Source organism: Tauraco erythrolophus, unplaced genomic scaffold (assembly GCF_009769465.1).
Source record: "Tauraco erythrolophus isolate bTauEry1 unplaced genomic scaffold, bTauEry1.pri scaffold_50_arrow_ctg1, whole genome shotgun sequence".
Taxonomy (NCBI): Eukaryota; Metazoa; Chordata; class Aves; order Musophagiformes; family Musophagidae; genus Tauraco; species Tauraco erythrolophus.
The window spans coordinates 347,313-370,280 of record NW_028238618.1 but is presented as its reverse complement, the minus strand read 5'-3'; the positions used below and the strand labels follow the sequence as shown (position 1 = coordinate 370,280).

The window sequence follows — 22,968 nt, the reverse complement described above, 5'->3', positions numbered from 1 at the left end:
GCCAATCAGAGCGTCGAGGGGCGGAGAGCCAATCAGAGCATTGAGGGGCGGAGAGCCAATCAGAGCATCGAGGGGCGGGGAGCCAATCAGAGCGTCGAGGGGCGGAGAGCCAATCATAGCATCGAGGGGCGGAGAGACAATCAGAGCCTCTAGGGGCAGGGAACCAATCAGAGCATCGAGGGGCGGGGAGCCAATCAGAGCGTCGAGGGGCGGGGAGCCAATCGGAGCGTCGAGGGGCGGAGAGCCAATCAGAGCATCGAGGGGCGGGGAGCCAATCAGAGCGTCGAGGGGCGGAGAGCCAATCATAGCATCGAGGGGCGGAGAGACAATCAGAGCCTCTAGGGGCAGGGAACCAATCAGAGCATCGAGGGGCGGGGAGCCAATCAGAGCGTCGAGGGGCGGAGAGCCAATCAGAGCGTCGAGGGGCGGGGAGCCAATCAGAGCGTCGAGGGGCGGAGAGCCAATCAGAGCATTGAGGGGCGGAGAGCCAATCAGAGCATCGAGGGGCGGGGAGCCAATCAGAGCGTCGAGGGGCGGAGAGCCAATCATAGCATCGAGGGGCGGAGAGACAATCAGAGCCTCTAGGGCAGGGAACCAATCAGAGCATCGAGGGGCGGGGAGCCAATCAGAGCGTCGAGGGGCGGGGAGCCAATCGGAGCGTCGAGGGGCGGAGAGCCAATCAGAGCATCGAGGGGCGGGGAGCCAATCAGAGCGTCGAGGGGCGGAGAGCCAATCATAGCATCGAGGGGCGGAGAGACAATCAGAGCCTCTAGGGGCAGGGAACCAATCAGAGCATCGAGGGGCGGGGAGCCAATCAGAGCGTCGAGGGGCGGAGAGCCAATCAGAGCGTCGAGGGGCGGGGAGCCAATCAGAGCGTCGAGGGGCGGAGAGCCAATCAGAGCATTGAGGGGCGGAGAGCCAATCAGAGCATCGAGGGGCGGGGAGCCAATCAGAGCATCGAGGGGCGGGGAGCCAATCAGAGCGTCCACCTGAAAAAATGCCCTTATAGGGCAAACCCCTGGCCGAGCAGAAGGCGGGGCGAGCCGAGGGGGAGGGAACGGCCCGCGTGCACGGGAAGTGGGCGGGGCCGGAGTCCGACAGAAAGCTCTCGGAACCGGAAGTGAGCAGCCAGTCGAGCTCCGGCTCCGGCTCAGACACCAGCTGCGGCGAGTGGCCCACAGCTGGCCCAGACTCTGAGGGAGAGGCAATGGGGGCAGATAGAGTCAAACGCCAAAACATCCCCATCCGAATTAAAGGAGAGCCGAGAGGGGCACAAATCCCTCTCACGGATGGGAGGGAAATAAAGACAGTGTGCGCCGACTGGGTCCCATCGGCCAAACTAGCATTCCCGGTCTGGGTGACGGATGGGGGACAGAGGATCCACTCGCCAATGAACCCTAAGGATGTACAAGCGATTGTTAAAGCAACGGCGGACAAAGGGCTTAATTCTGCCATGGTCTCCACCCTCATAGACGGTGTCTTCGGGGGAGACGACACGCTCCCGTTTGATATAAAACGAACTTGTAGGCTGATCTTTGACGGGGCAGGGATGATTGTTTTCAAACAAGAATGGGAAGACAACTGTGTGAGGCAACTGGCCCAAGTAGCTGGGGCAGATCATCCACTACATGGCTCCAGCCTGCAAATAGGGGGGGACTATTTTTTATTAAAAAACAGGAAGTAAAGAGCAGCACAGCGATTGGCCCTAAAGCCGTAATCAAAAACGATAACCAGCAAAGAAAAGAAAGCTTGCCGATTTCCACCCCCATTCCAACCAGTCCCCTACCAACTAAGCAAATAGTTCCCTCAAGCGAACCAAGTGTGAATCGCCACTATTTGTCCAACAAGCCATTTTTTGATGTGTTGGATGCTACCTTTCGGTCGCTGAATCAATCAAACACGAATTTCACGAGCTCTTGTTGGTTATGGTATGATGTGTATCCCCCCTTTTATGAAGGCGTCGCCCTCGATGTTCCCTTTAACTACTCATCAGACAGCAGCCCAACCCAATGTAGGTGGAACACACCACGGAAAGGGATCACCCTGAACCGAGTCAGAGGCCAGGGCGTGTGTTTTGGTAATACCTCACTGGTGAACCAGAATGGTGCTGTTTGTGCGAAAATTGTTGCGGTTGATAGGACCTATAGATGGGCAATCCCATCCGTATCCGGAATGTGGATCTGCCACCAATCAGGGGTAACCCCTTGTGTGTCCCTTAAACTTTTTAATGACTCTGCTGACTTTTGCGTGCAAATTTTGATTGTTCCCAGGGTTCTATACCACCCAGAAGAAGAGATGTACCATTACTGGGGAGAAGCTGACAACAGACTCCAAAGAAGGGAAGTACTGACAGCCGTAACAATAGCGACGCTGCTTGGTTTAGGAGTAGCCGGTACGGCCACGGGAGTGACCTCCCTAGTGACCCAGCAACGAGGCCTGTCTCAACTGCAAGCCGCCATCGATGAAGATTTGCAAAAAATCGAAAAATCTATGACCTTTTTAGAAAAATCCCTCTCCTCGCTCTCCGAAGTCATTTTACAAAATAGGCGGGGATTAGACCTCCTATTCATGCAACAAGGAGGCCTTTGTGCTGCCTTGAAAGAGGAATGCTGCTTTTATGCCGACCACACTGGAGTGGTTAGGGACTCGATGGCTAAACTGAGAGAAAGATTAGCTCAAAGAAAAAAAGACAGGGAAGCCCAACACGGGTGGTTTGAATCATGGTTCAGCCATTCACCATGGCTAACCACCCTGATATCTACCTTGATGGGCCCAATCGCAACGGTCATGCTGGCATTAATCTTCGGACCCTGCCTGTTAAACAGGCTCGTGTCGTTTGTTAAGAGCCGGCTAGAGAAATTAACATTATGTTCGTAGAACACCAACAATTACTTTAAGAATGTACTTATTTAGCTTTACCCCCAGTCACACCCCGTTGCTCCCAGTCACCCCCCATTTACCACTTACCCAATGGGCCTTATGTTCGTTATTATGACACTATGATGTATATTTTTAAACTTTAGATTTTTAAACTCTGGACCTTCTAGCAAAGATTTTAGATTTTTTAGACTACCTCGTTAAGCATAGGGAGGGGGGAAATGTAGGTAGTTAAGGCTTGGCGGTTGGAAGATGTTGCAGAGCCCTTCTGTGGACGGCCCAGAGTCATGACCATACACCAATATGGTTAGAAAATCACGCTCCGTTTATTACAAACAACACACAGGTTATATAGCGGAATGTGGCGTGACACGACTACATTCTTCAATTGGCTTGCTGAGCGTAAACACACTCTCGTGGGCTATAGCGATAGAGCAGCGCTAGCAGACCACAGGTAATAAGCTCATCCCTTCAGTCTCCTCATTGCGGTCATCGGAGAGGCATCCAGGAGGCGTGCATCTTGGCAGGCTATCAGTCTACATTTCAAGGCCATTGAGATAACTTGAAGGACAAAAGTAATCTAGCTGGTAACCTTGTGCTCTGGGGCCCAAACAGGGATTGTCCATACCCGAAAGAATATTATTGCCAGTCTCGGAGAGGAACTCCTCCACATTTCCCCCTTTTTGTTTTTGGACAATCCATAGCCCTGGCACTGCTTTAAGGAGGACCCGAGAGGCACACTTCAGGACACACCGTGCTAAGAGAATCATAAACAGCAATGCAACTAATATCGTTATGCCTTGTATGATTAATCCTTTTATCCAACCTGGTATGTTCCAACTACCGAACCAGTTTGAGAACCGGTCATCTTGTGTCATGATATGATGCATGTTACTTTGGAAATTTGCAAGTTGCTTATGAATGCTTTGAGAGTGGTCAGATAGGTCCATACAGCACATGCCTTCAAAGTCAGTACAACCATGGCCTTGAGCTAACAATAAAAATCAATAGCAGTGCAACTTTGCAATACAGCATGCTGGATATCATCTACATCAAGCAATAGAGAAGTGAGAATATTAGAGGTAAGATTAAATTGTTTCAATGCCCAACAAGCAAGCTTAGCCAACTGACTATTAGCATTGCCGTCAGAGGCTCCTGGAAGGAAGACAGATAGTGCTGCTATTTCAGCTGGATTCAGCAGCTGCACGTTGTCATTACAAGTGCCGTCAAATTCTTTTAGGCTCCTCTTACCCCGACTTGTTCGGGTTGTTCGTTCAGCTAGAAAATCATGAATGCTAAGGGCAAAGAGAGTTAGGCGACCCAAATAGCAAGGACCACCGATAGCTCCTTGTGGAATTCTGGCCCAGGCACGATCTTCACAGATCAGAAAAATTCCGGGGGGCAGGAGCGTATCGTGTGTAAATACTTTCCCAATGAGTGCTCCAGTTTTTACATCTCCCCCATCGATGTGCCGGACACATTGAAACGCGGTTTATCTTGGAAGGAAAAGCTGTGTCCTAATTTAGCCTGATAGGCTTGCTTCAGCGTTTGGAACCAAACCACTCCAGAGCCATTTAGAAGTTGCATAGGAGGGCGAATGGTTTTACATATGGCGTCGTGACTCATCAACTGGTTCCATAAACCAGAAACATTTTTCCATGTTCCTGGTAACAGGCTACCTAAGAGATCAAGTTCTTGCAGTCCTGCGGGGAATGGTCACATTGAGTGATCTAATCAAGGCGGCTTGGACTTCCGATCCTACATCGAAAGGCCAATCCCACCCACTGCAGATCCGTCTCATGCCACTGGGTTATTGGTATGAGAGGGCAGAGGCATTGACGAATCTTTGAAACTCTGTAATGTTAGTGCTATTATTTGGCCAAAGTATTGGCACACCAATAAGGCACGTGCGAAATGGGTCAGAGGCACTTTGCATAGATAAACAGAATTGTGAGACGTTGGTTTTGTTAGCCCAGGTGACCCAACTTATTCAGTGTAGTTAACACTTCAAACTCCTGGTGCCACTCCAACTCCTGGTGCAAATATTGAAGCTGCAATGATTTTAGCTGGTTTCCCAAATTCTGCTCTGGAATTGCACTAGCTATCATAAGCATGTGTGCTTCGCTTATTCCGGGTGTGTCTATGACTTAGGATCATGGTGGTATGAGGTAAATACATTCCTAAAGTCCCTATAGTGCATAGATCTCCCCTTATATGCGAAGGAATACCCTAAGCTCTACTATAGCCCTACAGAAGCAGTTACTAGCATTTTGTTTTGGTACAGCCTTGCAGAAGCAGTTACTGGCATATTGTTTCCCTTTCTGGGAGTCTCACCATCTCGACTATGCCCAAGATTCCGCTGAGCAGGACGGTGTCAATCAACAGGGTCATCATGGAGAAGGGAGGCAGGCACAGCACCTTCAGGGCGTCCCCTGTTTATCCACACAGTGTGCTCTGCAGCCTCCCTCAGCTCCGCTCTGAGCCATCCTTCTTACACCCTCAGCAGAGTCTATGACAAAGGTACTGACACGGCGTTGCCGCACGCGTGGCCAGTGCGTGCAACAAGGCTGCCCAGTATGTGCTCTGCTGGCCAACAGCGGTTTTTGCGAATCGCAACATGTTGTTCAGTAACAATCCTCCTAACTTCCTTTTTCAGAGTTATGTGCTCACAACTAAGTCCAGTTAGTAATTCTTTGTCATTAATTTGGTACCAGTTAATTCTTTTCCTTCCAGTAGCTACGGGTGGAATCCATACACCTTCCAATCGGAGAAAACACACAAAGCATATATACAAGCAACTTTCACACACGTGATATACCTAACAATGAGAAACATAAGAACAGTTGATATATTAACATGAAATCTTCTATTACAAGTCTGTCCATTTGAAACATTCTCCTCATTCGGTGTTTCTGTGATCTCTGCTTGCTCTGCTAATTCTTGGATCTCCCTTTCTCTGTTTGTAGTTTCAAAAGTCCTGGCTGGCTTTACGTTTCTTGCTGGTAACCAGTATGGACCTGTGGGAAAGAGAACACGAGCATACCCTCTTCCCCATGCAAGCAGAGACACAGGGCCATCGCATGAGTTGAGTCCAGTTTCTTATAACATGCTGTTGATTTTTCTGCAAAAATGGCACTGGGTTTAAAATTGTGATCCACAGCCGTAGTATGTTGCCTAGAAGCAGACAAATTAAGAAGATTTAAAACATATGTGGCTTTGTCCAAGGATTCTTGCGGGGAAATATACAGAAGACTCCCCCTTTTTTGTTTATCAAGCATTTGTTTTAACATCAAATGAGTTCGCTCAATAACAGCTTGTCCCGTAGGCAAATGAGGGATACCGGTAGTGTGAGTCACTCCCCAATCCTGTAAAAAGGCACCATACTGGATCACTGTCTGTCCTGATTTTCTTTGGTACTCCCATGGTTTCCTTCAGTGTGAGCAGTAGCAACAACAAAGGCAGAAAACATATCAACAGTTACATGGACGTATTTAGATCAAAGAAACGATTGAATATAAGTAATATCAGTCTGCCATAATTCATTGGCACATAAACCTTTTGGATTTACTCCTGCTGGAGTATTTGAAGGCACAATACGTTGACGGTCAGGGGAGACGTGTACAATCTGCTGAGCTTGATCTGCTGTCGGACCTGATGGGAAGTATCATCAACCACCAATTGACAAACTGTAGGACTGATCATCATTCCTTGAGGCAGTACAGTCCAATGATATTGTTGCGTGGGTTGTTCATCGTTAAGTACTGGAACTGAAAAGGCAAATCTAGGACAATCGTTAGGGTGTAAATAAATAAAAGAGTAAAAAGGTAGAAAAAACCCAGTCTTTTAAATCAATCACCATCAAATGCGAACATTCTGGAATCTTGATATACCCGGTTGTAATGTACCCATTGGTGAAATGATTGCATTAATAGCTCTTAAAACTTTCAACGTAAATCTCCATTTTCCTGATTTCTTTGGGTTAGCAAATATTGGAGTATTCCATAGGGTAGTGGAAGGAATTATATGTCCTAATTTGAGCTGTTCATCGCCTAATTTTTGAGCCCACATTCTGACACCCTTTATTAAATCTGCAATTGTTTTTGCCCGATTTCTGATAGGATCAAGAGCTCGCCTGTGCAAAAAGTATTCATTTGATTCATGTCAATATGGGACAATGGATGTGCAAATAGGTGGCGAGGAGTAGGGTGTGCTATTCAAGATAAGTGATTGTCTTAGTTTAAGATCTCTGTGAAATGCAAAAACGTAAACCTGCGAAATGCCTCATGATACTGCTAACCACCAGAGTGACACACAGGATGCTCTGGCACTGCAGAGCAGAGAACTCTGGTGACAGTTCATCACGATGCAAAACAAAATAAAAGGAAATTGCAAAAAGTAGAAAAGGATGGAGAGCATAGATGCTGGGAAGCACTCCTTAGATGGTCACCTTCCGCTTCAGGATTTTTCAGCCATCTAAAACATCCTGTTATAACACTGCCAATAGCTACAGCTGCCCCAATATTGTCACCAACACTGCTGTATACATGGGCTTGGCACGTACTTAAGAGGATATCTTCAATTACTAACTGGAATAGCAAGACATCTGCAGCAGCTGGATTTTCTGTTTGTCTCTGAACTGCTGTTTGCAGCCGATCAAGGAAATGTTCATAAGGTTCCCGTGCTCCCTGCCGAATGGAAGCAAAGGAAGCCTCCCCGTCCCAAAAATCAGGGACACGTCTTAATGCTCTCATAGCCAATTCAGTCAGTTGTTGGAAAGCCACTTGCTGTAACCCTGCCTGTGCCTGATTTTGACATGTGTGACATTTTATTCATCCCAAAATGTTTAGCTCTCGATTTAAGAAATTTAACACCTATAACACTTTAGCTATTGTTTCATTGGGAGATTTCCCTGTCATTCCCCCTTTTTGTTTTAAAAGCATATTCTCCAAAGTACCATGTGCGTATTCTATGATCGGTTGCCCAGTAGGATTGTAAGGAATACCAGTAACATGCTCAATACCTTATGATGACAAAAATACATACGTCTGATAAGAAGTGTATGCCAAAGTTCCTGCAAACATAAACCACGAGGACTAACACCATTCACTGGTGGCATGATCATATTTTAACAGCTAGCACACAATTGTGCGATTGAGCGGGCTCGTTGTCGTGTTAAACCAAATTGTCACCTAATAGCGTCAGCGTTCTGATGGTAGCAGTCATGCAAGATTTTGCCTGTATTAACGAGTTTGGTACCAGAGCTGCACTCGTGAGAGGCTCAGCTCGCCTGTTCCCTTCTGCTATAGGCCCTGGCAGCGTGGTGTGCGCTCGCAGATGTACCATGGAATATGCATGTTTACGGTTTTGCAACACTGATATTAACTGTTGGAATTGCTGGAACAAAGGAGGATTAGTTATTTCCCGCAACACCGATCGAGACGATCCAAGTCAAGATGTGCTGTCTCTTGGTAAAACCCGGGCCACGGGCAGCGGCGAGGCGGCCGCTCTCCAGGCGCGGCCTGCCGGGGGGGGGGGCGGGGAGGGGTGGCGCGGGGGCAGCGGCGGCGGGGGGTCAACCCTGCCTCACCTCAGCCGAGCGGGGACGACGATCCATCCGCCCGGTGCCGGCCGCCCCGCTTGTTGTTGCTGTCGCTGTTGTTGTCGTTGTCGCGGCTCCGGCCGCTCGCGCTCCGTAACCGCTGCCGACCCCTCCCAGCGAGGACCATCAGCTGCAAAAGAACCGACACGCCAGAGGAGGGCAAAGCAGGGTTAAGTTTTGGGTGGCAGGGGGCTCCTCCTTGGCCCGACGACAGCGATGACGAAGCCGTACAGTCACCACCCCCCGAGTTCCCTTGGGCTGGCACTTCCGCTTTGTGCCCAGTTGGCGCTGGAGGGGCGGCGGGCACTTCCTCTGTTGTCCCTGAGCAAGCTGGGGGCCCCGTAGGCTCTTTAGACTCAGTTTTTTGTTCGGACACAGTTTCTCCCAGCCCCTCGGCTTGTTTCCACACCTCAGTGATAGTAGAACAGGTGGGAGCTCGCACGGCTTTTGTTGGGCGTAAATGTCCGACCCCAAAGAACTGCGCAATACGGGAGGGCGGCGGCGGCTCCTCGTGCGGCTCGCCAGAGGTGTTATCCGGCTGCAGGGCTTCTATGGCCGCAGCAGCAACTTTTCGCTCAGCTTTGATCTCCCACAAGGTGTTAATTACGACACGCCACGTCTGTCCCACTTCTTTTGCTGTTTTTTCCTCTTTTCCTCCCGCTAAGGTGGCCTCCCAGAGATGTTCTCCCACTTCACGCCATTCATCAACATTAAAGAGTAGCGGACAGGTTTTACAATGTCCATTTGCTTTCGCCCACTTAATGAGGCTTTCTATCTCCTTAACGTTAACCGTTTCTCCTCTCTTAGAGAATATACTGGTTAACAACTTGATTGCCGCATCCGTTTCCATCGCAGTCTTACCTTGCAGGGGTTCGCTCGGCCGCTGCGAAACTTCCAGGCTCCAGCGATTCTCTTCATCCCGTGCCCTTCCCTGCTGCCTCGTCCACAGGCTCCCAATACCGTATTCACGATGCTATGGAGACTTCCGCATTTAAGCGAGTTTATCCGCATTTAAGCGAGGTTTTCCGCATTTAAGCGAGTTTATCTGCATTTAAGCGCTTTTTCCGCATTTAAGCGAGTTCAGGGTCCCTGCTCATGCGCCACTTGTTGCAGAGCCCTTCTGTGGACGGCCCAGAGTCATGACCATACACCAATATGGTTAGAAAATCGTGCTCCGTTTATTACAAACAACACACAGGTTATATAGCGGAATGTGGCGTGACACGACTACATTCTACAATTGGCTTGCTTAGCGTAAACACACTCTCGTGGGCTATAGTGATAGGGCAGCGCTAGCAGACCACAGGTGATAAGCTCATCCCTTCAGTCTCCTCATTGCGGTCATCGGAGAGGCATCCAGGAGGCTGCATCTTGGCAGGCTATCAATCTACATTTCCTTTTAAGGCCATTGAGATAACTTGAAGGACAAAAGTAATCTAGCTGGTAACCTTGTGCTCTGGGGCCCAAACAGGGATTGTCCATACCTGGAGAGAGAATATTATGGCCAGTCTCGGAGAGGAACTCCTCCACAGGAAGATATCGCGCTGTACGGATAGATAGGACCCCCGCCCCGGATAGCCAATAGCGGTCAGCTCATGATGTAAGCAGACGGAAGCGACGTTGTAAACCCAAGCTATATAACGCTGTGCCACTCACCAATAAACGCCATTTGCCATCCACCACATCGGTGTCTGTGAGCAGATGGCCCGAGCGGCCAGGGGTTGGTCGCCGTGCCGTTCCTGAACCCAGTCACCACGCCTCCAAAGGCAACAAGTAAGCAGTGTAAGCAGTGTAAGCAGGCAGTAAAAGTAAGCAGTGTAAGCAAGCAGTGTAAGTAAGCATTGCAAGCAGTGTAAGCAAGCAGTGTAAGCAGTGTAAGCAAGCAGTGTAAGTAAGCAGTGTACGCCAGCAGTGTAAGTAACTACTGCAAGTATTATTCTATGATAAGTATTATTATTCAGCCATTTTTCCTCATATTTCAATTTCTACAACAGCCACCACTGGTTACAATATTTGACTAAAGTTTTCTTATTTACGTTTCCTCCTGGGAGACCCCCAATATCTTTCCAATGTGCCAGGACACATCCTAATGGACTCTTGTGCAAAATTCTCCCGCTCTATTGGTTACCCATTATTTACTGGATGATTATTATTATCCCAATCCTGTTGGTACTAACCAAACGACTAAAATTAAAATCACACCTCCTAGGTATAACTAATTATCATTAAAATAACTCATTCACTCTCATTTTTCAATCGCTTCGTCCATCTCCAGCTGTTTCCCTGGTGGGAGAACAGAACCGCGGATCAGAACTGCACACGCGCTTCGTACTGTAAGTACATCTCACACACACAAACAGGACAAAAACAAGTTTTACAACCACGAAAATATCCAACCATACAAACAATTAATACAACTCTTAGAATCATACAAACAGTCCCATATGTCGTGGGTTAGGTTGAACCGCCCCCCCCCCCCCCAGCTGGTCACTCCCACTCCCCCATCCCCAGGAATGAGGGAGAGAATTAAAGGAGAAACGGGAAACCCGTGGGTTGAGATAAGAACAATTTAATACAGATGATTTAATACAGTGTAGGTGCTCACCACCCCCTCGTATGCGAAGCCCGTCCCGTCCCGAAGCTGCAATCCCGGACGAACGCGAGGCCCCGAAATAGAGAGGGGCAGAGAGAGAGAGAGAAAAGAAAGAAAAACAACAGAGCAACAGCGCAGCAAGCGCAAAAGAGCAAAAGTGGCAAAAGAGCCAAAGCGCAAAAGCCCTTCTGTCCGGCTGCCCCTCACCTTTATACTGGGCATGGCGCTGCATGATATGGAATACTGATTGGCCAGTTTGGCCTCAATCTTAAGTTCCACCACAAATGACAAGGGGAATCGTGTCCCCCTTGTCCCAGCCATGCCCCCCCCTTATCCCGCCGTGCTTCTGCACTCCGGCACACTGAAAAGTCCTTGGAGTCTCAAACACCAGCTTGCTGTCAGCATTCTTCTCAGAGCGAGCCTCTGAGTGAAACCAAAACACGGAGCTCTTCTAGCTGTTAAAAACTCTGTCCCAGCTAAAACTAGGACACCATAGGATTCAATCATTAATATTTCAGCCTCCAGATGGTTACCAGCTACTCGGTCTTTAATATTTCAACTTCTGGATAGTTACTGACTCCGGTGGGACTGGAACCCACAATCGTAATCACTTTTACCAACTCCGGTGGGACTGGAACCCACAATCAAAATTGATTAAATACCCAAAGCACACCTTTAAGGCGCTGGCTGTCCAGTATACACTGTCCTGCACAAGTCTCACCTTACAGCTTACAGAGAGCTCCCTAACGGACCGGTCCCCCAAAAACAATACCTTTTCTAAGATGGTCCTTGTCTGTTCCCGCAGTGGTCCGACTGAGGCGAGGAGTCCCTCCAGAGAAATCCCCGGGGGTACCCAAGGAGTCCTGTTCTCAGCAGGTCCTGCAGCCGAACAGAGAGAGTCCCATCTGGGTCGCCAGATCTGACACCTGAAAAGGAAACTGAACTTTCCAAGACTCGTTCTGGAGTTTTAGAAAGCGGCATTCTTTATCGCAGCGCTGGGTGCACGGGGGATTTCTCCTCCTGGCGTGCACACCTGGCCCCCAGATGGAAACTTAGTTATACACTACAATCATGCATAATTCATAACATATTTACATATTCTTAAACAATCGGTTCATTTTCTCTCGCTTTACATGGAAATTCCTTCGCATGATCAGTTCTCTCCTCCGCCACTTTCTTTTGGGTCTGGGCTGTGTTTGGGGCAGCTGGTCCGTGAGTCGGTGGGCACCATCTCCCGCTGCCGGAATTCCCTTTTCCCCACGTCACTGCTGCGCATGTTCCCAGCTCAGAGTAACACGACCACAAAGTTTATACATTTTCTGGGATGTTCCCTCCAAGGGCAGACAGCTCTGGATAAAGAGTCTCCCTTCTAATCACTCCCGGCAGCTTCAAGGATGGACATCTGTTAGTTTCTTTAGGTACGTGTGAATCACCTACTGCCTGCTAAACCCTCATGAAACTCTTACACAAAAACTTCAACCCCTTCATTGCTGGGTAACACCGCTCGTTTTGCACGATATCTAAATATGGAGAAACTGCTTTACTGCTACAGACTGCGCTTTGCTTTAGGAACGAATGCAAGGGGGTGACACCCCCCCAGGGACACAAACGGAGGCCCAGGCCGGGCAGCAGAGCAGAGACGTGCCCCGGCACTGAGCTGCGCGTGCCCCGCTGCCAGGGCTCCCCGCGCCCCGCGCGGCCCTGCCGGCACACCGACGGCATGTGATGAGCTGCGTCCGCTCTCAGCCTGAGCTGGGGGGGGGAGCAGCCCGCGCTGTGACGCCGCTCCCCGCCAGCGACCCGCCGCTGGGCACGGGAACGGGGGCCGGGAATTGGGGTGGGCGCCCGCCCCGTTTCCCCCACCGGGACAAACCCCCTGCACAGCCCCCGCGGGGGCTCCGCCGAGCCGGGCCCGGGGCCGCCGGCAGGAGCCACGCAGGGCCCGGCTGCTGCCCCGCGTCCGGGGGGCGCTGCCCGCCCCGTGCTCTGCCCCGACGGGTGCCCAGGGGAGGGGTCCTGCGGGCCAGCCGGGGCCCCACTGCGCTCCCCTCCCGTCGAGCAGACCCCGTTGCGGCAGTCCCGTCCCGCGGGGCAGCTGCCGGCAGCACAGCCACCCCCTCCCCAGACCCACGGCGCTGATACGGGGATAGGTACAGCAGTAGGCATAAGACCACATAAGACTATATTAGCTGTTATTTCTATGGACAGGTATAAGAATGGGCATAAGACTCCGGGAAATACACAGCTCTGTGAAATAGCTCTGTGAATTGTTAGAAGTTATCAAACACTAATCCCTGCTGTGAAACACTGACTGCCCGAAAAGAAGGCCGGTAAGAGAGACAAAATAAATGATGGCAAGGTTGTAACTCGTGACCCATAGGGAGAAAGCAAAGACAAAGAGGAGAGACAAGGACTAACAAGAACTAACATTTGTCTTCGAGCAATAACAAGTAGGAGACAACCAGGTGTCCACTCAAGGCCAGGCCAGGCTGGGAAATGGTTTGGCTCTGCAAGCTCAGCCAAAACAGGAATTCTAGGGAAGAAGTGAAAACACACAGCGAGGAAGACCTATGGCCTTCATCCCAAAGACCCCTGCCCACGACCACCAGGAGGCGTGTCAAGGAGGAGCCTGAGGCGGATCCTGAGGCGGGGGCTATGGAAATGATCTCCTGGGAGAGACTGACCTTTTGGGGAGGGGGTTATGAGTGTGTCTGTATAAATACAAGAAAACTGCTACGGCGGGTGTGCACGTCTGTGGTGGAGCGATCCCCCGTGCGCCCAGCGCTGCAATAAACACACCTACTGGGCAACTTTCCCAGTTGTGGAGTCTGTTTCCACACATCAGCGCCCCAGCGCTCGGAGCACCCAGGATGGTCCCGAGTGTCCTTCCCAGCCCGCGCTGGCCACCCTCCGCGGGCAGCTCCCCGCCTTTGGGGGACCCCAGTTGCAGCCAGACCTGGGCTCCCCACGTCTCCTGGAGCTGGGGGGTCCCGGGGGTGGGATGCAGTCAGGAGCCACAGCGATGGGTCCGGCTTCATTCCCTGGGGAAGGGCCCTGAGCAGGAGTGGCAGGGACAGGGGGGCATCACCAGGAAAAATCTCCCTGGGCCCTGGGCGTGCCGAGGGAGGGAGGACAGGGAAGGCGGGGTGCAGGGGGGTCTGTGCAAGAAGCTGGGCTGAATTTCAGAAGGCAGAGGAGAGGAGCGTTTCTCTGGGCGCTGCAACAAGCGTCTGGGAAATCCAGAGCCGGGGGGGCCCAGCAGCTCCGTGCCCCCGTGGCCACAATCTGGAGTGCCGACAGCCGCTTCCATACATTTATTTTTTGTTATTTCCCCTCCCTTCACTCTCCTGTCCTGCTGCAGGGATGCTGGCGGGATGTGTCACAGAGAATGCCCCCCCCCGACCAGCAGCCACCTCCATGCTGTTGCTCCATCTCTCTGAATTTATATATATTAATTTCTATATTCTACTGTGCTGGGTTTATGCCAAGGGGTTCTGGTGGCAGGAGAGGGGATTTGCTCCCTGTGACTTCCCTGGTTTCAAAACCGGGTCAGACCCGGCTCTGACCACCAGATCGGACCCCCATCCTCTCGGCCGGGGTTGGGCCATCAGCACCTCTGCGAATTGCCCTATTTAACGTGGGGACAAAGGAACCGAAAAAGGTGCTTTGCCCAGGAGCAAGGACAGAAAGGAGGAGGTGTCGTGGGTTAGGCCACTCCGGCAACCAAACCCTACACAGCTGCTCACTCCCCCACCCCCAGGGATGAGGGAGAGAATCAAAGAAGAAAAAGAAAAGAGACTCATGGGTTGAGATAAGAACAATTTACTACTACCGCTACCAATACATATATATACCAATATGTACAAGGATAAATATATCCAAACGAATAATGTACGGTGTGATTGCTCACCACCCCTTGACCAAGGCCCGTCTCGTCCCGAAGCTGCAATCCCGAAACAGATAAAACATGATACCGCAATCCCAGATGAACGGGAGGCCCCGAGACAGAGAGCAAGAGAGAGAAAAAAACACCCCAAGAGCTCGAAAGTGAGAGTCTCGGAAGGGCAAAAGCCCTTCTTTCCGGCTGACTCTCACTTTTATGCTGGGCATGACGCTGCATGATGTGGAATACTAATTGGCCAGTTTGGCCTCAATCTTAAGTTCAAGTACAAATCATAAGGAGAGTCGTGGACTCCCTTGTCCCAGCCATGCTCCCCCCTTATCCTGTTGTGCTCTTGCACACTGGCAAGAACACGGCAAGCTGAAAAGTCCTTGAGACCTCAGTGCCAACCACAAACATTAGTGCGCTATCAGCATTCTTCTCAGAGCGAGCCTCTGAGTAAAACCAAAACACTGAGCTCTTCTAGCTGCTAAAAAGAAGAGCTGACTCTGTCCCAGCTAAAACCAGGACAGGAGGGCATGGCCCTCCCTTTCCTCCCCCAGGCGGGGGCTGCCTGCGCCCACCCGGCCCCACCGGCTGAAATTGGCCGTGGCGGAGCCACTTGGAGAGCTCGGGAGCACCCCGTGCTGGAGTGCTGCTGGGCCAAGTGCGTCCGGAGAGAGCTGAGATCTGGGAGAAACGGCCACAAGGACACCGGTCAGAGCGGATGGAGCAGGAGGAGGTGCTGGAGCTGAGTTTCCCATGCAGCCCATGGCGAGACAGCAGCAGCCCCCTGCAGCCAGGATGAACTTAGTGGGGCACAGATCCACCGCAGCCTGGGGAGAAGCCCACGCTGGAGAAGAGATGCTGAGCCTGAGAGAGGTTGTGAAGAATGGGACGCACAACAAGGTAGAGACGCATCTAATGTCCGTGGGACAACCCACACCGGAGTGAGTGGCAACAACTCCCTAAGAATCCGTGACTGTGGTAAGAGCCCGCACTGGAGCGATCTGATGGGTAAGGATTGCATCCTGCATGTGGGACTCATGCTGGAGAAGTCTATGGACTGCCTCGTGAGTAGGGGATCCACTGGAGCAGGGAAAAGGGTGTGAGGACTCCTCCTCCTTTAAGAAAAGGAGCGGCAGGAACAACATGGGATGAACTGACCTGCACTCGCCCATTCCCTGTCCCCCTGTGCGGCTGGGGGAGGAGGTAGAGCTGGGAAGAAAGGGAAGGTGGGAAGGGAAAGAGATGTTGTTTTTAAGATCTGGCTTTGCTTCTCTCTATCCTCTCAAGTAACAATAAATTGAATTGTTTTATTCCCAAGCCGAGTCTGTTTTGCCTGGGACCATGGTGGGTGGGTGCTCCCTCTGTTCTTGTCTCAACTCCCAGTCCTTTTATTACTTTTTTTCTCCTCTCCACTTCACTGAGGGGAGGAGTGAGTGAGCAGCTGAGTGGAGTTTAGTGCCGGAGCGGCCTAAACCACATCTAGTTATCTATTTAAAACAAAAACCACAAAAACGAAGAACACGGAGGGGGAGGAAAGATCCGGTAGTGACTATTGCAGAGACTCTCGTGGGCTGGTGCCCTTCCCAACAGCATGTGCCCCCCCCAAAATAATAAGAAACCCCAGAAAATGATTGCAGTGCGTTTCTGGGGGCCCCCCGCTCAGTAAGTGCTGCTTTCCCAGGCATTTCTTGTGTGGGTGCCTGTTTTACTGTATGTCTATTCAGTGCCTTACTGGGAATCTGAGCATCTGTAATTTCTGGTTTTGGAGAAGATGCAGCTGTTTGATTTGGCAGCTGTCAGTCTGAGATGTGGGGCTCTTCTTGCGATATTTCAACAAGGCTTCTGAGAGAAACTCTTCCTGCGGCCAGGATGAGCATCCATAAAAGATCAGTGCTTGCGTTCACTGGGTTTTTTTTAATTTTCTTTTTAAAATTGGTAGTACTTGCAAGATTAATTGACTTATTTCTGCAAAAATGGAAAATACGGAATGGTGTAGTTTCCACAGATGACTGTGCCGAGACTTAAATCTCATCCAGATCTGTGTATAGCACGAATTGTTTATGTGTGGCTGAAATACCTGTTAAACTGGCTTCTGGAGTTATTTTGACAAATATCCCAGCTGGAGATATTTCTATATACATACTAAACCAGCGAAACTATCTGGAGCTGTTCAGAGGTGAAAGATGGCATGTTTTTGCTGGAGCAATGTCTTTGCTTTGATTTATTTGTTTTACGCCCTTCCTTTTCTTTCCCTGTGTTTGGTGGAGAAGAGAGAGTGTCCTGGTCAACAGGAGGGGGCTGAGGCAGGGAGGCACGTGAGCGCACGGTGCGTCGGGTTGCTTCTCCATCCCCTCAGCCACTTTGGAACTTAATGTCCAGCTTTGGCAGAGGGGTGAATGTCTCAACGGTACAAATTCCCCACGTGTCACAGAAAGACGTCGCACGGTGGGACAAGAGGTATCAGCCGAGAGCTGGCCCCTTCCCACGTGCACAGCACACCGCAGGCTGCGGCCAGCCGAACGGGCTGCAGGGGAGGGCAATGGAGGGGAGAGACGATGGAAATTGTAGGATGGGGATGGGAATGACAAAGGGAAGTGGTGCTGGAGACCACGGGGCACTTAATCCATACACGAGTCCATGTCAGTTTTGCTGCGGCACAACTGTCACATCACAGAGACTTGAGTTCTCTCAGCTGCTGCGGCTGTGCCCCAGGTCACTCCGCCGCGGGCTCTGCATGCTGCCTAGCTCAGGCTCTGTGTTCATGGGACTAACGCAGGCACGCTGTGAACTGCATCATTTCTGACTGTAAAAGAAGTTATTTGTCATTTCTTTCCTCCTGATGCGTAACGCTCCAGGGACACAGACCTACTCTTCACGTTTTCAAGCCAGTGCAGCTCAGCCCATGCCAATCTTACACAAGACGCTTACTCCAGTTCAACGTTCCAGCTACAACTGAACAAGGCTGTCCTTTGTACTGCCAGGTTTATTTGTCAGGCCGTAGTTGAGCTGGACTGAATGCTGTATTCAGAAGCTGTTTGGCCCCCCTGAGCTGTGACTATTTCCAAAGCTGTTGTCCTAGTTTTAGCTGGGACAGAGGTTTTTTTTTTAACAGCTAGAAAAGCTCCATGTTTTGGTTTTACTCAGAGGCTCACTCTGAGAAGAACGCTGATAACAAGCTGCCAAGGACTTTTCAGTGTGCCGGAGTGCAGAAGCACGGCGGGATAAGGGGGGAGCATAGCTGGGACAAGGGGGACACGATTCCCCTTGTGATTTGTGTGGAACTTAAGATTGAGGGCCAAACTGGCCAATCAGTATTCCATACCATGCAGCGTCATGCCCAGTATAAAAGTGAGGGTCAGCCGGGAAGAGGGGCTTTTGCGCTTTGGCTTTTGCCGCTTTTGCTCTTTTGCGCTCGCTGTGTTTTTCGCTCTATTGCTTTTCTTTTTTTTTTCTTTCCTCTCTCTCTCCCAGTACTCCCACTCTCGGAGTACTCTCTCTCTCCCTCTCTGCCCCTCTCTATTTCGGGGCCTCGCGTTCGTCCGGGATTTGCAGTTTTCGGGACGAGACGGGCTTCGCATACGAGGGGGTGGTGAGCACCTACACTGTATTAAATCATCTGTATTAAATCACTCTTATCTCAACCCACGGGTTTCCCGTTTATCCTTTAATTCTCTCCCTCATCCCTGGGGGGGGGGGAAGGGGAGTGACCGGCTGTGTGTGTGGGGGGGCGGTTCAACCTAACCCACGACAGCTGTCAACGTGAGGTCAGTGCTCTGGCTGCGGGATGGTCGGACCTGGAGGGAAAATTAGGGAAAAGAAGTTCTTGTGAAATATGTTCATTTGATTCGTGTTAATATGGGACAACGGGTGTGCTTATCCAAGATAAGCAATTATCTGACCATTATAGTGACCATTTCCTTAAACAATTTGGCTGTATTGGAATTTTTGAAATAGCGAAACAAATTACACAAGGTTGCTTAACTTGTCAGAAGATAAATAAAAAAGTGTTTCGACAAGTAGCTGCGGGAGGAAGAAAAACAGCTTACAGACCTTTTGAAAGAGTACAAGTGGATTTTACAGAATTGCCCAAGGTGGGAAGGATAAAATATTTATTGGTGATAGTGGATCATTTAACACAATGGGTAGAAGCTTTCCCTGTAGCACGAGCTACGGCACAGATGGTGGTGAAAATTTTACTAGAACATCTGATACCTAGGTATGGGATAATCTAGTGCATTGATTCCGATCAGGGCACACACTTTACCTCAAAGATAGTAAAATTATTATGTCAATCACTAGGCATCCAATGGGAATACCACACCCCATGGCATCCGCAAAGTTCAGGGAAAGTAGAAAGAATGAATCAAACAATAAAACAACAATTGGCTAAATTAATGATTGAAACTCAAATGCCTTGGACAAAGTGCTTACCTTTGGCACTTTTAAATAAAAGGACAGGAAGGGGAGACGAGGAGGGGGTGTTGCTCTCTAGGTCAGCAACCAGCTGGAATGCGTAGAGCTTCACCTGGGGTTGGAGGACGAGCTGACAGAGAGCTTATGGGTCAAGATTAGAGGACGGGGACGGATAGGGGATGTTACGGTAGGGGTCTGTTACAGGCCACCTGGCCAGGAGGACAGAGCAGATGAGGCGCTTTATAGCCAGATAGAAGCAGCCTCGCGGTCACAAGCCCTGGTCCTCATGGGGGACTTCAACCACCCTGACATCTGTTGGAGAGACAATACGGCAGGGCACAGGCAGTCCAGGAGGTTCCTGGAATGCGTGGATGACAACTTCCTCCTGCAGGTGATAGAGGAGTCGACAAGGAGGGGAGCCATGCTAGACCTTGTGCACACCAACAGGGAGGGACTGGTGGGCAATGTGAAACTTAAGGACAGCCTTGGCTGCAGTGACCACGACACGGTGGAGTTCAAGATCCATGGGGCAGCAAGGAAACCATTCAGCAAGCTCTGTGCCCTAGACTTCAAGAAGGCCGACTTCGGCCTCTTCAAGGACCTGATGGGCAAAGTGCCGTGGGAGGCGGCCCTGGAGGGACGAGGGGCCCAGGAAAGTTGGTCCACATTCAAGGAGCACCTCCTCCAAGCTCAGCAGAGGTGCATCCCGATGAAGAACAAGTTGGGCAAAAAGACCAGGAAGCCCGCGTGGATGAGCAAGGAGCTCCTGGACAACTGAAAATGAAGAGGTTAGCCTGCATGAATTATTGCTTGCCTTGATTAAAGTGTGAAGTCCCAGTCCCTGCTGGGCGCCCAGGGAGGAGGTTGGTGAGAGAGATAAGACAAATGCCAGCAAAGTTGTAACTCATGACCCACACATCTGTAGGGAGGAAGGGAGACAAAAACCAGCCCATGTGGGCAAGATAAGGACTAACAAGAACTAACATTTGTCTTCAGGCAGTGATAGGTAGGAGACAACCAGATGTCCACTCAAGGACAGGCCAGGCTGGAACCGGTTTGGCTCTGCAAACGCAGCCAAATCGGGAATTTTAGAGAAGAGGTGAAAAGTGCACAGTGAGGAAGACCTACGGCCTTCATCCTGAAGACCCCTGCCCACGTGAGGAAGACCTCCGGCCTTCATCCTGAAGACCCAGGCCCACGACCACCAGCAGGCGTGTCGAGGAGGAGCCTGAGGCGGATCCTGAGGCGGGGACTATAGAAATGATCTCATGGGAAAAAACTGACCTTTTTGGGGGGGCTATGAGTGTGTTTGTATAAATACAAGAAAACTGCCACGGCGGGTGTGCGTCTTGGTGGAGCGGAGACTCCCGGCGCACCCAGCGCTGTTTGCTTGCTTTTATTCGCTTAATAAATTGTAAACTTTAATTGGAGTTCTGTTTGGGACTCACTCATTTATCACAGGATGATTATCCAGGCAGTGGCCAGGCAGCAGGATGAAAAAGAATCAATCCCAAGGCTCCCACCAGCACATAGTGAATAAAGTACTAACAATGTACCATAGAAAATGTTCAACTTTTAGCATTAAGATTAAAGTATTGAAAGTATTTTCAAAACTTTCAAAGGGGGAAAATGTTACAAAACTTTGCCAAAATAATCCAGATTTTATCAAGTTAAAAAAGAAAAAATTTAGGTAGAAAACTGGAAAGCACAATGTGTAAGTTAGGACTGTTCAGTTTAACGAGTAGCTATAGAGACCTCACTAGGAAATTTCTGGGTCTTTCCAGGTATTGTTTTAAACCAAGGAGCCGCGGATACCTCCTCACCCAGCTCCTGCATTTTTCTGTGCTTTAAGAAGTTAAGGGAACCGCCACGAACACCAGCTGTGCTGCCTGGAAACCCCCTTACTCCTTCCCATCTTGATTTGAATATCAAGGATTCGAACCAGTAAAATTAAGGAGAATTAACCAATGATCGTTATAGAATAAGAATACTGATAAGGTAACACAGCAGCAAAACCAATCACTTTAAAGGTCAAATTGACAAGCGAGGATAACATGCAATTTTATGTAAAAGAACTTCTGTAACGATGACTCAACAAAATGAATGTATAAAATCCTATGGATTTGGATGCTGGGGGTCACGCTTGGCCGGAGCTGCCCCCCGTGCCGCCATAACGCGGTGCCTGTTTATCCGCCTTGTGCAGGTGAATTTCCTTCCCGGCTGGTGACAATTCCCCCAAATTTATCTACAATTTACGCCCCCCTCCCCCCGAAAATCTAGGGGGCACCCCGGCCCCCACCGCTTCCCTGCCCCAGCGCTGGGGTGCGCACCCCCGGTATCCCCCCACCCTCGCGGGGCACCCCGGAGCCCCCAGCCCCACAGCCGGGTGGCGCCCCGAGACAGCCCCTTCTCAGGGCAGAGCGGCTGCCCAGACCCCAGCCCCGCGCCCCCCGGCCGGGGCGGGGCTGCGGCCCGGACACCCCCCTGCAGGGGCACCCCCGGCCGCGCAGCCACCGCCCCGCCCCGCAGCCGAGGGGCCGCCCCTGAAACCCCCCTCAGCGCAGGGACAGACACGGACACGGCCCCGGCCCCGCCGCCCCCCGACACCCCTCCCCGGGAAGGGCGGCCGGTACCCGCCGGGCCGGGCCCGCGCTCACCTGCCGGCAGCTCGGCGCTCCGCTCCCAGCACTGCCGCCGCTCTCGGCCGCCGCGGCGGAGGGGGGGGGGGGGGCGGAGCGGGACAGCGACAGGGACAGGGACGAGGAGCCCCCCGGCCGGCCGGGCCCGCGGAGGAAGGCGGCGGCCCCCGCACGCCCTCAGCGCCGCCGGCCCGCAGCCCCCGTCACCGCCATCTTGGGGCCGGGCGGGCAGAGCGCCGCCATTGGCTGCTCCGCGCGAGGCGGTGAGGCTCGGCCAATCACGAGCGGGACGAGGGAGGGTCGGACCGAACGGGCGGGGCCTGCCGGGCTGGAGGGGCGGTGTGAGGCGGGAGAGACCATCGGAGGCGGGGAGGGCGGGAGAGACCATCTCGCCCCGGGCGGGGGGAGCGTGGGGCGAACCACCGGCACTGAGGAGCGGGGCGAGGGGCGCGGGAGCAGCGCGGGGGCGGCGGTGCCGGCGCGGGCCGGGGGACAGCGGGGACCCTGCCCGGGGAGGGCGGGAGGGGTCAGACTGTCCCGGGACGGGGAGAGACCGTTCGCGGGGGAGGGGGTCACGGACAGGCCCGTCAGCACCGGGGCGGAACCATCGGCGGAGCGCGGGGGGGGGGGCGGTTCAGCCACCCGCGGGGGGCGGGGGGCAGAGCCGGGGGCGGGCGGGAAACAGCGCGGGAGCGGGGCCGGCCCCGGGGAACGAGCAGCCGCCGGCACGGCCGCGTCCTGCCCGAGCCAGCGCCTCACGGAGTGCCTCAGTTTCCCGATTGCCGAAGGCAGGAGGGTGGCAGGAGGGCAGCCGGGCGTCCCGCGGGGTGTCTCAGGCGCTGAGGGCATCGGAAAAGGGACCCTGGTACCGTGCTGGGGTAGGTACCCCTGGTATCCCCCCACCCTTGCAGGGGGTCCCCCGGAGCCCCCAGCCCCATAGCCAGGGTGGGTGGGTGGG

General features: G+C 51.9%; 1 protein-coding gene across 1 annotated transcript in view; it reads right to left on the bottom strand.

Annotated features, from left to right (window-relative positions):
- Positions 1-581: 581 nt before the first annotated feature.
- Positions 582-22,968, bottom strand: part of LOC147525909 (uncharacterized) — a 28,743-nt gene continuing 6,356 nt past the window's right edge. The window contains exons 16-18 of the mRNA XM_086630810.1: positions 2,738-2,850; positions 1,063-1,193; positions 582-989 (exon numbers count right to left, since the gene is read on the bottom strand). Of these exons, the coding sequence (XP_086486936.1) occupies positions 582-989; positions 1,063-1,193; positions 2,738-2,850 (652 nt within the window). The remainder of the gene's footprint in view (positions 990-1,062; positions 1,194-2,737; positions 2,851-22,968) is intronic.